Raw genomic sequence first — 14,826 nt, 5'->3', positions numbered from 1 at the left:
ATAACAAAGAATGGAAACTTTCCATTGTGCTGTTTTCACTGGCTGTGTTCAAAAGCAAACTAATATTACTAGTATAGTCTGCATTAAACTAAAATTTGAATTAAAATTATGTGCTATATATTAAAAAAAATACAATATGTTACAAAAAATATTTTTAATTAATAATGTTATGTTAGAAACATTGTAGAAAAAACACTGAAATACACACTCATTGGCACACCATGTTCTGTTTACAGATATACCGATTTATGTTTCTCTGTGTGTGACTAATTTAGTTCATACTTCCAGGTTGCAAATATTTCCCCTATCAGCTCATTAAGAGAGAAATGTAGATGTACCACCTCTTCAGCATCAGTGGACATGCTCAGTACGCTATAATGAACTCATCTTTCCTTCAGGCGTTAGACACAGACACACAGGGCTTTGATCCTGTCTTCACGGCTAATGAATTAATGCATAACACAAGGTATTGAGCCTCAGGAGTTCAACAGGATGTGGACTTGACTTTAAACTTCCTTGCTCTGAGACAGGATGAGGGAAATGTTTTAAAGTTGATAGACATGTATTACTGCAGAAAAAAAGGCTCCTAATGAGTTGCCATGTGATAAAGGCCTAGGTTTCTTTGCACCTGAGGAATTTCAAATATAGAATGCAGTAGCATCATTGACGGCCAAGAAGTCAGTTAGTTGTCACTGTTACCACTATTATTTTATTTTTTATTTTATTTTATCTATTTATGTATTTAATATTTATTTTATTTTTTTATTATTATTTGTATTTATTTATGATTTTATTTTTGTCTTTTCTTGCCTTGTCAGAGAAACCGCTACTGATAGAATGGAACAATTATATCATCGTTGAATGCAAATGTATTGTGGACAGAAATATATGTTCCTTTCACCGCCTGAGGATGTTTATGTGCAGACAGAGAGTGCATGTTGTGTTTCTGCATGACTGTTTTTTCCTTAGATAGACATTATAGCGTTGTACAGTATCGGCACTGCAGCACTTACTGTTGCCTATACAGAATGTGTGAAGTCTGTGTGATGTGACTCATGTTGTACATTCCTTCCTGTCTGACAGATAGCTGTTTTATTTAGACCTCTGAGTTTATTCTACAAGTCTGCAATATATGAGTGTGTGTTTGCACCTGTGTGTACTTCCTGTCTGTCAAATTATGTCCCTTCACCTATTGCACCAAACATCCTGCAGTAACAGGAGTGTTTAGCTGAAATACAATTATACAAGCATTTTTAACGGTATATTTATTGAATGTATATATACACTACCATTCAGAAGTTTGGGGTCAATAAGATTTTTTCCACCATCACAGGACTTGTATATATTATATTTTATATTATATTTTATATTATATTTTATATTATATTATATTATATTATATTATATTATATTATATTATATTATATTATATTATATTATATTATATTATATTATATTATATTATATTATATTATATTATATTATATTATATTATATTATATTATATTATATTATATTATATTATATATTAAACACACACACATATATACATACATACATACACCTTTTTTCTTTTATATGTGTGTTTTGTGGTCTAGGGTACAAGTGACTTCTGTGTTGCGCCAGACAAATTTCTGATGAACCAAACAAAAGACATAATCAGCTCAGGTAAGTGTATCTCTTATTCTGAATGTATGAAAAACAGACATGAACGCACACACACACACTCACGCACACATATACAGAGTCATGGCCGGTTCATTTAATCTCATTTTATGAATGGGGATTATGGTTCTTCAGTGAACCAAATTTGCATGAAATGGCATTTTTACACTATCAAGTGCTTGAATAGTTTAAAGGGTTAATCTGAGAGACCTTTAATCCTGCTCCATAATCACTATGACTGAATACATCTGTAAAATGGCCATTCCTGTGATTATGTAACTTTAATCCTGTTCTCAGCCATAATATGTTCCTGCACTACCAGACAGACAGAAGCTCCCTCAGGTGCTTGAGGACGGAGCATCCCAGAGGAAAAAAAAATCATTCCTCAGAGGCTGCTTTTTCATAGCTAGCAAGACTTAAAGGAATATTTCATCTGAAAATGAATTTAACGCCACACCCTGAATGGTTAAAAATGGCTTCTGGACGTCTGTCTTGTATAGTGGATGTCATGCATCAGAAGGTGCATTTAATCATAATGATAAGAAAGAAAGAAGAAAGAAAGATTTTAAATTTTGCCAAGATTGGCAAGATTTTTTTTTCCCTTTCTTTCTTTTGGTCTGGATGTCATGGTGTTCGTAATGCACTTTCTTTTGTCCTCTTCTTTTCTAGATATTGTGCATTATTACCTGTACTGCAGCCAGACTCTCCCCAACCCGTTTCAGCAGGTACTATGGTTAATTGCACTTTTTATGTTCTTTAATTCCTCACCAAAAATGATCACCTGTAGGGATGTGAATCATAAGGAATCTATTGATGCTATTTTGATTTTCATTTTACTGATCTATATAAATTTCCTAACAAATCTTTTAGTACTTTGGAGAAAGCAAGATTTTTTAAATCAAAGAACCATATATTAGTGAGTGAGTCAGTCAGTGAGTCAGTCGGTCGTTCAGTGAGTTAGTTGGTCAGTCAGTCAGTCAGTCGGTCGGTCATTGAGTCAGTCAGTGAGTCAGTCAGTCAGTCAGTGAGTCGGTCAGTCAGTCAGTGATTCGGTCACTGAGTCGGCCGGTCAGTCATTGAGTCAGTCAGTCAGTGAGTCGGTTGGTCGGTCAGTTGGTCAGTCAGTCGGTCAGTCAGTGAATCAGTGAATCAGTCAGTCAGTCAGTGAGTGTCGGTCAGTCAGTCAGTCAGTGAATCAGTGAGTCAGTCAGTCAATCAGTCAGTGGGTTAGTCAGTCAGTTAGTGAGTCAGTCAGTCAATCTGTCAGTCTGTCAGTCAGTCGGTCAGTCGGTCGGTTGGTCAGTGAGTCGGTCGGTCAGTGAGTGAGTCGGTCGGTCAGTCAGTCAGTCAGTGAGTGAGTGAGTGAGTGAGTGAGTCAGTCAGTGAGTCGGTCAGTTGGTCAGTGAGTCAGTCAGTCAGTGAGTCGGTCGGTTGGTCAGTGAGTCGGTCGGTCAGTGAGTGAGTCGGTCGGTCAGTCAGTCAGTCAGTCAGTGAGTGAGTGAGTGAGTGAGTGAGTCAGTCAGTGAGTCGGTCAGTTGGTCAGTCAGTCAGTGAGTCGGTCGGTTGGTCAGTGAGTCGGTCGGTCGGTCAGTGAGTGAGTCGGTCGGTCAGTCAGTCAGTCAGTCAGTCAGTCAGTCAGTGAGTGAGTGAGTGAGTCCGTCAGTCAGTCAGTGAGCGAGCGAGTCAGTGAGTCAGTCAGTGAGCGAGTCAGTGAAATACATGCATTTAACATCTTTTGTATTATTCTTTCCCATCACATTCATTTCAGACTGCAACTTTACAAATCATATTTAATTTTTTCATGGCAATAGGAAATTAAATAACCTCATGAGTGACCAACTTTGGAAAAAGGCTTAAAAATACATTGCACACACAAGTGTTTGGTAAAATAATAAATTTTTAATTAGATTAAACAATTTTTTTTATCAATACCTTTCTATATTGAATTAATTATAATTACATTTTGTACTAATCATTTCTTATGCTTTATCCACCATCTTGGATAAATTCTTTTTAAAATTTGCCCTTGTTACATTTTGTAACAGTGTTCTCATTGGAAGTGTAACTGATGCCTAAAATGCTCTCTACAGTATTTAGGTTTTGAAAAGGCCAGGTGGAATCAGTTCTCGATTCCAAACTGCAACTGACTTATCGATCTCCTTCTTCTCATACTTTACGCTTTCCCTGACTCTGTGTCTTTCTCCCTCTCTTTTCCTGTCTCTCAGCGTCTCAGGGTTTTTAGGTCAGGCAGTAAAAGGCCAGTGTCCTACATCTCAGCTTGCTGCAGTTCAGCTTGACTTGCTATAACAGAGTAACTGTAGACATCTCTCTTGGATCAATAGAGTTGTCACAGGGAAAGGGAAGCAAAGATGTTCATAACAAGAGCATGACATTTATGTAGAAACAGAAAGGAATATCAGTCTGTAGAGAATCATCAGCTCTTAATGTATGAAAATGTTTTTGTAATGAGATAAATATCTGGCCTTTTTTAATCATATTCCCTTCTCTTTATGTTCTGTTCTTGGTCTCATCTTTGTTTAATTTCCAATTGGTGTATATTTAGACTTGCACAGTGTCACTGTCACTTTTTTTTTTAGTTGCGTAGTTCTTCTTTTCATGTGTGGTCTCTGTTTTCGCAGTGAATTAATTCACTCTCACATCAAGAGAAGAGGGTGGAAATTGTAAAAAAAAAAAGAAAAAGGAAAAAAAAGAAAGTGGATTAATTTAATCAGGTTTTAGATGTGTTTATCTGATGTTCCACCTTCTGGTGAATCTTGTGAACAAAAACCTGGGTCATATTTCATCAGAAAATAATTTTTCCATGCATTATTTTCATCACAGAAAAATCTCATTATTGTAATTCAAAAATTATCATCCCTAGAATATACTATTGAAATCATCATCCTCAGACACAATCTTTTATTTACTTTCATTTTTTTTTTTTTTTTTTTTTTTTATTTGACCTAAGCATATTCTTTTTTTTTTTCCTTTCGGTCATTTATATAGATTTGAGAGCTGACCGTAGTGATATCCAGCTCTATTTATCTGTGGATGGTGCAGTTTCTCTCTCTGCTGGTAGGAAGTGGAACTGCACATTAGAACCAAACCTGTGATGTGTGAACTGTTAATGTTGAGATTGTTAGCCCTTAAACAAAACAAACTGATCCTGAATTAGTTTGTTTTGCAGTCGCTGACTGTCTTCCAGAGATCGTTGACCACCATGCAGATCCAGATACAGGGTCTCCTGCAATTTGCAGTGCCTCTGTTCCCCACAGCTGAGGTGAGTGTACATGAGGACAGTAAGCATATAGTTACGAGAAGCATATGAGATATGGTCTCAGTAGAATCTGTGGTATTTATTTACATTTATGCATTTGGCAGTTTTACCCAAAATGACTTGCATTGCATACATTGCATAAGTCTACAATTAATTCATACAAAATATTTATGCATTTCACAAAAAATATGTCTAGGTCACATTTCACACTCTAACCAACTAAATAAATTAATAAATAAATATTATTTCCATGACAGTTAAGCACATATGTTGTTTTATGTTCTACTTTTTACAGTATTACATTGTTTTTTTATATATCATAGTTAAAATGTGTAGCAAAAAAAAAAAAAAAAAATGTAATCTTGGACAATGTTTTTTTTATATTTACTATAGATACATATACATATGAAATGTTATAAATGTTATTTTCATGATAGTTAAGCATGTATATTGTTTTACTTTGTAGTTTTTACTGTATTACGCAATTTTGCTGTCCCCTTAAAATAACTCAACACACAGCCATTAATGTCTAAACCGCTGGCCACAAAAGTGAGTACACCCCTAAGTGAAAATGTCCAAATTGGGCCCAATTAGCCATTTTCTCTCCCCGGTGTCATGTGACTCGTTAGTGTTACAAGGTCTCAGGTGTGTATGAGGAGCAGGTGTGTTAAATTTGGTGTTATCGCGCTCACTCTCGCATACTGGTCACTGGCAGTTCAACATGGCACCTCATGGCAAAGAACTCTCTGAGGATCTGAAAAAAAATATTTGTTGCTCTTCATATAGTGTCAATTCATCTGTGGTGTCACATGAAAAGATATAATAAAATATTTACAAAAATGTGAGGGGTGTACTCACTTCTGTGAGATACTGTGTGTGTATATTAGACTTGTGCCGATATTCGGTAATGCGATAAATCGCGATAATGAATATGCACAATATTGTAATCGTCGGCACTTCAGAATACCGTAAATAATAATTTATTACCAATTATAAATTTTTTATAAGGCAATTAAGAATACTTTACCCATCAATCGTATAAAATGCACAACACCGCTGTATTCTGCGTCAAAAGGACACGCGCTCAGATGTAAACAATCCCAACGTGCACGAGAAGCACATGGCGGAACGAGTGAAGGAGACGAGCTGAATGAAAGTGCGCGTTCACTCTCTGACAGCAGAGGGCGCTGATGGCACAGCAGCGTGCAGCGGTTACCACGGAAACCGTGCAAACAAAGTAACTGCGCTAGTGAAGTTTTTAAAATGCTTCAAACAGCCATTCATTGTTTTGTAATCTCAGTGTTGTTCATCACAGCACCAAATACTGAATACTTAAAAAAGACTAAAAAGGATATTTATTTTCAAACCTAAACATTTTTATATTTTCATCTGGACTACAACATGCCCTAATGATTAGAAATGTTCTGATTATTGGTTATTGTTCAGTAAAACTTTGAAAACATACAGCTTCATTAGTTAACATGTTAATTCATTATCACTAAACTGACAATAAAAATACTTATAAAGTATTAATTATTATTAATTAATGTTAATTTCTTAGTTACTATTTAATAACATTACTAAAATCAAAATAACTTATTTAATGGACCTGAGATAAAACTAACAATAATCAGTTGTTTTCTAAACTAACATTAACAAAAAATAACACTTTCTGTAAAAAATGTAGCTATTGCTCAATCTTAGTTAGTGCATTAAATAGAGTAAAGTGTTATCTGTTGTTCTTTATAGCCTAATACTTTTGCATTTTAATCTGTTTGAAAATTTCAGTCAGAGTTGTTTTGTTTTATTACAAAGAGTTCTTAAACCTGTTAAACTAGTATTATCTTGATAATACCGTATACCATGATAAAAGTTTCATCAATTAACCGCAACATGAAAATTTGATACTGTCACATGCTTAGTGTGTGTGTGTGTGTGTATATATATATATATTGTGTGTGGTTCTTTTCAGAGGGATTTATTGAGTATTCAGCATCTATTGAATAATTCAGAGGCCGGTTTACATCAGCTCACTGCTCTTCTAGACTGCCGAGGACTCAATAAGGTAGCGAGCGAGCACTCTTACACATTCCACCTGCTTCTGTCTAATATGATACTGCACGACTAGTGAGATTTCCGCAATTAGTAAAGTGCATCTAAATCTCTTGTGGCATGTGTGTGTTTGCAGGACTACCTGGATGCGCTGATAGGTGTGTGTTATGATGGTGTGGAGGGGTTACTGTATCTCTGTCTGTTCTCTCTGCTGGCGGCCTGTGCCTTCTCAGTCATGCTGTGCGCCATCCCGAGAGCGTGGCGACAGATTGCCAACAGGTACAGTACACACACATTACGCACATTCACACACATTGACTCTAGTGCACTGAACTGTAATCAAACAATACATAAACTAGCTAATTAAGTTCTTTGAGAGTCAACTGAAAGTTACAGGTCTGTTAAGAGCCGTTGCATGAAGAAAGATCTCCAGAAGCAGGAATAAATTGATCAAAAGTGACATTTATAATGTTACAAAAGCTTTATATTTCAAATAAATGCTGTTCTTTTTCACTTTCTATTCATCAAAAAATCCTGAAAAAAAATCACTGTTTCCACGAATATATTAAGCAGCAGCACAGCTGTTATCAGTATTGATAATAAGAAGAAATGTTTCTTGAGCAGAAATTTGTAAAAGATCATGTGACACTGATGACTGGAGTAATGATGCTGAAAATTTTGAAAAAAAAAAAGAAATGTTAAAATTAAATAGTTAATTTAAATTGTGATATTTCACAATATTTATTGTATTTTTGATCAAATAAATACAGCCTTGGTGAGCATAAGAGACTTCTTTGAAAAACATTTAACTCTTTCAACATTTGAAACTTTCAACATTTAACTCTTTCAACATTTTAAATGTTGAATTCAACATTTAAAAAAAAAAGTTGCCAGCCACCGTCAGGGTTTTTTATAATTTTCACAAAAAGTTAATGGCCCCCAGGATATTTTGTTGTAGGAATATTTGCATATCAAATATGCAATATATCAAAAGAAAGAACATAGCCTCTGTTTTTAAACAATACAAACAAACAAAATCGTGCATCATTCTAGCTTCATGCATTCTTAACTCCTGAATTTGGGTACGTTTCATTAAAAAAGCAACATTTTTTTTTTTTTTTTGTGCATAAGCTTGTTTCTGCTCCTTTTTTGCCAGTGTTTTGATCTGGAGATTCTATACTCTTTCAGAAGATGTGTAAAAGCGCCCCCTACTTTATAACATAAAGCCCGTCGATGGTGGGGAAACGTTATCTCATAAATGATGGAAAATTCTGTCAATGTTGGAGAAAGAGTAAAAAATCTTCCCGGCCCCAAATGTTTAAAGGGTAGTGTATACTATAGCATACAATGCTTCTCTTTTCCCTATCCACAGAGATAGAGATTACGACGACATCGATGACGGGGACCCATTTAACCCTCAGAGCCGGCGAATAACGTCCCACCATCCGCACCAGGGCAACATGCACAGCTTCTGCAGCTACAGTAGCAGCATGGGCAGCCAGACCAGCCTGCACCCTCCGACACAGGCCGTGTCCAACGCACCCCTGTCAGAATATATGTAAGAGTCACCCTTTAAACTTGATTTATTCTTTTTCATATTCTCTGATTTCCTGTTTTCAGATGGATGCGTCTGAATATTGTGTGACAGCTTAATTCAATAACTTTTTGGGTGTAATAAAGGGGAGCTGCTGATCGATTTTCTTTTCTTAAAAGAGTATTAGATGAAGTTCACTGTATTACTTCTAAAATACTTATTTCCTTTCTCATTTCTCAGTCTGTCTTGAACACTCACCATCACTTTCTCCTTTTATTCATCATTGTCTTGTTTTGTCAGGAACCAGTCTGCGCTGTTTGGTGGAAACCCGCGCTATGAGAACGTGCCTCTGATCGGGAGGGGATCTCCTCCTCCTTCGGTGCGTTGGGCTCCAGCGGCCCGGTCCTTCTCATGACCACACATACATCATGTTTACACAGTGACAGTAATTTACACCAAAGATTTAACCTTTTTTCAAAACAACAACGCAATATTTTAAAGTCAACGCGAAACCAAAATTGACCATCTGTACACGATTTTTAAGAAATTATTACTTTTATTCAGTAGGTATTTCAAATAAATGCTGTTCTTTTGTTTGCTACTCATCAAAGAATCCTGAAAAAAAGGTATCACTGTTTCCACAAAAATATTAAGCAGCCCACAAGCATATAAAGTGAGAGTAAATGGGCTAAAGTTTGATTTCATGTTGACTTTAAACTCTTATCATTATTATTTCGAATCTTAATCTGTTTGTTCTTTAGTGGCTTTGTACTGTCTTCTGCTAATAGCTTCTTTTACGTTTTTTCTTTGTTTGTTTGTATGTTTCTCTGTTTGTATGTTTCTGTTCTTATTTTTTCTTATTTTAACCAAAAAAAAAACAACAAAAAAAATTCTTTTTGGAGCTTTACTCTCAGCCATATATAAACCGCGTAAGTTGCTGTATGATTGCAGTATTATTGTCTCAGTCCCTTTGTTATCTGAACTTCCCTCCAATTTTTCTGTTATTTCATTCCTTGTTTTTATAATACATTTTGTTTGGGTGATTTTTCCCTTTTTCACTCCTGGCATGGATCCTCATAGACACACCTACACATGTTGTATGTTAGACACAGATGAGTTATGTAGAGCACGCCCCCTATTGCTAGGAGGTCAGGATGTTTTTGCAAGAGCATTTATTTAGTTAATTCTATGTTTAATTGTAGTGTTGTCTGGTCACTAGCATGCCATAAAAACCCTTTTGTCAGCTAATAACTTTATATAAATTTAGAGTGACATGAGGGTGAGTAAATGATGACAAAATTACAGTCTTTTAGATATTAACTAGATAAAAATAAATAAATAAAACTGCCTTGGTATAATCAGTAATCTATGGAAGCTTGTTTCTTCCAGGGAATATGAAATAAAAAGGGTAATTGCGTCATTTTTTTCTCTTGCAATTGCGAGTTTCTCAGTATTGTGACATAAAGGCCCTGTTTACACCTGATATTAAGATGAGTTTGGTCGATCGGATCACAAGTGGACCACGCTAAATATTAGTGTAAACGGGTTCTAAACGTTTTGAGCTTTCCATTTTTGACCACTTCCAGAGGTAGTCTAAAACGCATTTGACCAGATTGCTTTCGTAGTGTAAACGCTATGTGGTTGAATGTGTTCGAACCACCACAAAAGATCGCCTACTCTCTGCCTACTGACCTAATGCGTAAACATTATGGAAAGCGCGCTAGCGACGCGGTATTCAAATTTTGACGGCTGAAAAAGTTTAAAAAGTTTAGTTTGAAAACGAAAAACATACCAAGCACAATGTTCTCTCACCATTCCTGATTTTTACAGATATTAGTGCAGAAATGAAAGCTGCTTGTTTTTTCGTCATCTCCAGTCGTGTTCATATGTGAATTGCGTGAACTTATTTCGTCCATTAGATCGAAAGTTCTGAAAAAACCCATACATTTACCCGTCCACAGACCCTCCCATCAAAGAAATCAGGACAGAAGTGATCGAAAATGGACAAAAGAGACACCAGGAGTAAACAGGAATGTGTCTCCCTCGTCTACTTGTGATCCGATTGACCAAAACGCATCTTAATACCAAGTAGAAACAGGGCCATAATCTCCCAATTGTGAGTTATAAAGTCAAATTGCAGGGTATAAACTCGCAATTGTGAGAGAAAAAGTCAGAATGGCAAAGTTATATCTCACAATTCTGACTTTTTTCTCAGAACTGAGAGAGGCTATAAAGACAATTGTGAGTTATAGGCGAATTACTGGATATATAAACTTGTAATTTTGAGGGGAAAAAAGTTAGATCGCAATTCTGACTTTTTTCCTCTGAACTGAGAGATATATACTTGCAATTCCAAGTTATAAAGTCCAACATTTCATTCACAGTTCTGAGAACAAAAAACTGATGTTTTTCTTGCAATTTTGAGTTTTTACATCACAATTCTGACTTTAAAGGTGCCCTAGAACTTTTTTTTAAAAGATGTAATATAAGTCTAAGGTGTCCCCTGAATGTGTCTGTGAAGTTTCAGCTCAAAATACCCCATAGATTTTTTTTAATTCATTTTTTTAACTGCCTATTTTGGGGCATCATTATAAATGAGCCGATTCAGGGTGTGTGGCCCTTTAAAGATCGTGCTCCACGCCCCAAGAGTTCAAAAAAAGTTTACACAGCTAATATAACCCTCAAAATGGATCTTTACAAAGTGTTCGTCATGCACCATGTCTAATCGCGTAAGTACAGTGTTTATTTGGATGTTTACATTTGGTTATGAATGAATTTGATAGTGCTCCGTGGCTAACGGCTAATGCTACACTGTTGGAGAGATTTATAAAGAATGAAGTTGTGTTTATGAATTATACAGACTGCAAGTGTTTAATAATGAAAATGTGACGCTCTTGTCTCCGTGAATACAGTAAGAAACGATGGTAACTTTAACCACATTTAACAGTACATTAGCAACATGCTAACGAAACATTTAGACTGACAATTTACAAATATTGTCCTTGCTTGCTTACCTAGTCTGATGTTTCAGCTGTGCACATCCAGACGTGTAATGCCTTTCATAATGTTGGGAACAGGGGCTGGCATATGCAAATATTGGGGGCGTACACCCCGACTGTTACGTAACAGTCGTGTTATGTTGAGATTCGCCTGTTCTTCGGAGGTCTTTTAAACAAATGAGATTTATATAAGAAGGAGGAAACAATGGAGTTTAAGACTCACTGTATGTCATTTCCATGTACTGAACTCTTGTTATTTAACTATGCCAAGGTAAATTAAATTTTTGAATCTAGGGCACCTTTAAAAATTTCAGTTCATAGAAAAAAGCCTGCAATTCTGATAAAAGAAAATCTGACACATTTCTTGCAATTGCAAGTTTTTCATCTTGAAATTCTGACTTTATAATATGTAATTGCAAGTTTATACATTGCAATTAGAAGGAAAAGAAGTCAGTTTTCATTCTGTGGCTGAAACAAGCAACCATAGTAAACTTGTAGTCCACAACAAACACAAAAAGTGTAGTTCATTTTCATTTCACTCTTAAAAAAAGGTCATTGTTTGCTTTAATGTTAGCCATCTAGATATTGTCGGTTTGTGACGCCTGTGTTGATGTTCTCCTCAGTACTCTCCAACCATGAGAGCCACCTACCTCTCCATGACCGAAGACCAGATCAGACACTTTGGGGAGGATTTCCGAGCGTAGAACTGATCCGTTTTCTTCTGTCATGCACACGTTTTGTCTGGTGTGATTCTTCACACTCTGGAAATATGGACACATGGAAAACCCTCACGCCAGCATGTGTGCGCATCTTTGTTTGTGTTACAGGACCACAGTCTGAGAGGAGAACATCATTTTAAGAGCACTCTGTGTGTGTCCGTATGGGTGCTTGCATGTATGTGTGTGTTTGTCGATTATTCTGATGGTGCGATGCATATTTTCCCTCACTACTGAGGATCTGAAATATCCTGTCTCTAATAATGTTTTATTTGTTTGTTTACGTCAAATAGACTGTTGGTCTTCCCTATTGCCTTTCAAGTGCAGAAACTGTTCAGTGTGGGTAACAGACACTATTTTGGACCCACTTTATATTGTGTCTTTAACTACTATGTACTAACATTTACATTAATCATTTGATGCAATGCACTTATTTTGTAGTGTACATACATGTGTATTTATTTAAATACCTGTTGTTAATTTCTGTAATTACCTTGACTTACCCCACCTTTAAACTTAACCATACCACAAAACCTCTCCCTATACTTATCCGTATCCCACCTCAATAGCAGCAAAAGTATTTTGCAATACGATATGAACACAATAAGCACATGGTACCTAACAGTTAGTGTTCTTTTAGAATATTTACAATGTAATTATACAATTTAGTACTGAGTAATATAATCTTAACTACATGTACTTGTTACACACATAAATATATATAAGTACATAGAAGTTAAAGGCACCTAATATAATATGGGACCACGTTTTTTTCTAACCAGAGTACAGTACCAAACCTTATAAAGGTTAGCCATTTGTCATATTAAAGACTGTACATATAAGTGTGGACACAGGTTGAAGTATTAATATTCTGTCCATTGGACATCTAGTCCTACATAGTGTACAGCATTGCTAGTATCAACATAGTAGGTCTGCTAGGTACTTTTCCAAGCGATTGTTGCTCATCAAAAGTTGTCTTACGTTTTTTTTTGTTTGTTTTTTTTTTTAGCTACTGTGCAGTGTGAACTTCATGAACGTCATCACTTTTTATGATGGCTAACTGTACAGATACTAATGCGTTTTATCTTCTTATTTTGACGTGAAGTCTTGTTTTCTAAATGTCTTTTGTGCCAAGAATGGAAGCATGTTTTGTGCCTCTAAAGCCTTTGTTTTCATTCCCTTTCACTGCTTTATTCACTGTGTGTATCTATGATTAACAGAAATGGGACTTAGAGGGGGAATAAAAGCTTTTGTGTTTGTTTTATGCATGTAGAGGCATTTTAAAGCACAACATGATCACTTTGGGTTTATAGTGACCAAACACTGTCACTTCATACCACAAATGATGTTTCTAACATCCTGAGAGACTTTCACCTCATTTCCAGCAAGCACAAATGACGGGTCATTTTACCTGGAACTAAAAATCGCAGACCTTCTTTTTATACAAGTGTAGAAAGCACACTGAGCCAATTTTCTCCCATGTTGCAAATGCATATGCATTGAATTAACCTGTTGACCAGCTGTAAATAACCTGTATGGTAACATATGTTGTGTGACTCTTTGTATTTCTTTCTTTGCTCCATTCTTGAGTGCCATTCTCAGAATATTGTTTGATAAAATCATCTACTTGGACAGATTGCTTGCACAGCGTGTCCTCATTTGAGATTGATGGTGGCTTCCGTTTGGTTTATTGCATAGTGTTTTTAATACATACTGCATACTGATTTTAATACTCGGTGCATGAATAACACTGTTGCAGACACTGACGGTGGTGCTTGACTTCTGTCTAACTTAGAGGACAGAAACATGGATATATAATAAAAAACATTTTGATTTGAATTGAGACCTTTGAGTGAAAACTTTTATTTAGGTACATAACATTTATGTAGCTTATATCAGGGCAGGTTTTCAAACTCTATGGGGAAAATGGGGAAAAATTGAAAATGTAAATCATAAAAACAAACAAAACTCCAAAAATGTAAAGTATAGTGTACAAAACCGTTTTGGCCTACTAGTGTTAACCCATTTGAAAAGTTAGGCCACAACTACAAAGTACTGAACATCCCAAAATTATGTTTATAATAATACTCTTGTCCTGTGAATACGGTTAAGATCATCTAACTAATACATTATATATTTGTTTCTTGTTTAATATGTCTGCCAGTGTTCTTTTACAGTTTCAGTTATTGCAAAAGTACTATGATTAGCCTATCATATGATGTGTTTTAGTTTGGAGACCAAATTGAATAAGATTTCCAAATGAATGTTTGGAGTAACATACAACCCCACTGCTATAGAAAACAAGCGTTTGTGTAATTGGACTAAACTCCTTTCCTTACAGTTACTGCGATATAGCCTCAGCAGTAATGTTTGACGCTGCTTAAAACTAAATATATGATAATGAAATGATACATTGAAATTTGTTTCCCGCATAATTCCTGAAAAGGATTTTTAATGGTGTTTTTCTCATTGGACCATATGAGTGTTGTTACTTGGCGCCCTCTACTGGCCCTGTTGTCGAACTTCATTAGAAAAACAAAAAGCCTGAGCTAAAACGGCCAATAGTGTTCATTTCATGTGAGT

At 35.7% G+C, this 14,826-nt stretch overlaps 1 protein-coding gene across 4 annotated transcripts in view; it reads left to right on the top strand.

The window, feature by feature from the left end:
• Positions 1-14,046, top strand: part of ttyh2 (tweety family member 2) — a 66,680-nt gene extending 52,634 nt beyond the window's left edge. Inside the window, exons 7-15 of one of the 4 annotated variants that reach the window (XM_067369368.1) lie at positions 1,599-1,668; positions 2,335-2,390; positions 4,841-4,945; positions 6,915-7,007; positions 7,131-7,273; positions 8,367-8,552; positions 8,829-8,907; positions 9,431-9,457; positions 12,151-14,046. In XM_067369368.1, the coding sequence (XP_067225469.1) occupies positions 1,599-1,668; positions 2,335-2,390; positions 4,841-4,945; positions 6,915-7,007; positions 7,131-7,273; positions 8,367-8,552; positions 8,829-8,907; positions 9,431-9,457; positions 12,151-12,231 (840 nt within the window). In that variant the 3' untranslated portion in view covers positions 12,232-14,046. The remainder of the gene's footprint in view (positions 1-1,598; positions 1,669-2,334; positions 2,391-4,840; positions 4,946-6,914; positions 7,008-7,130; positions 7,274-8,366; positions 8,553-8,828; positions 8,908-9,430; positions 9,458-12,150) is intronic. The other 3 variants (XM_067369369.1, XM_067369370.1, XM_067369371.1) reach the window with 3 other exon arrangements.
• Positions 14,047-14,826: the final 780 nt, after the last annotated feature.

The sequence above is a fragment of the Chanodichthys erythropterus genome, chromosome 19 (assembly GCF_024489055.1).
Source record: "Chanodichthys erythropterus isolate Z2021 chromosome 19, ASM2448905v1, whole genome shotgun sequence".
NCBI lineage: Eukaryota > Metazoa > Chordata > Actinopteri > Cypriniformes > Xenocyprididae > Chanodichthys > Chanodichthys erythropterus.
Note: the sequence above shows the minus strand (reverse complement) of the source record. Positions and strands in the feature narration are given on the sequence as shown.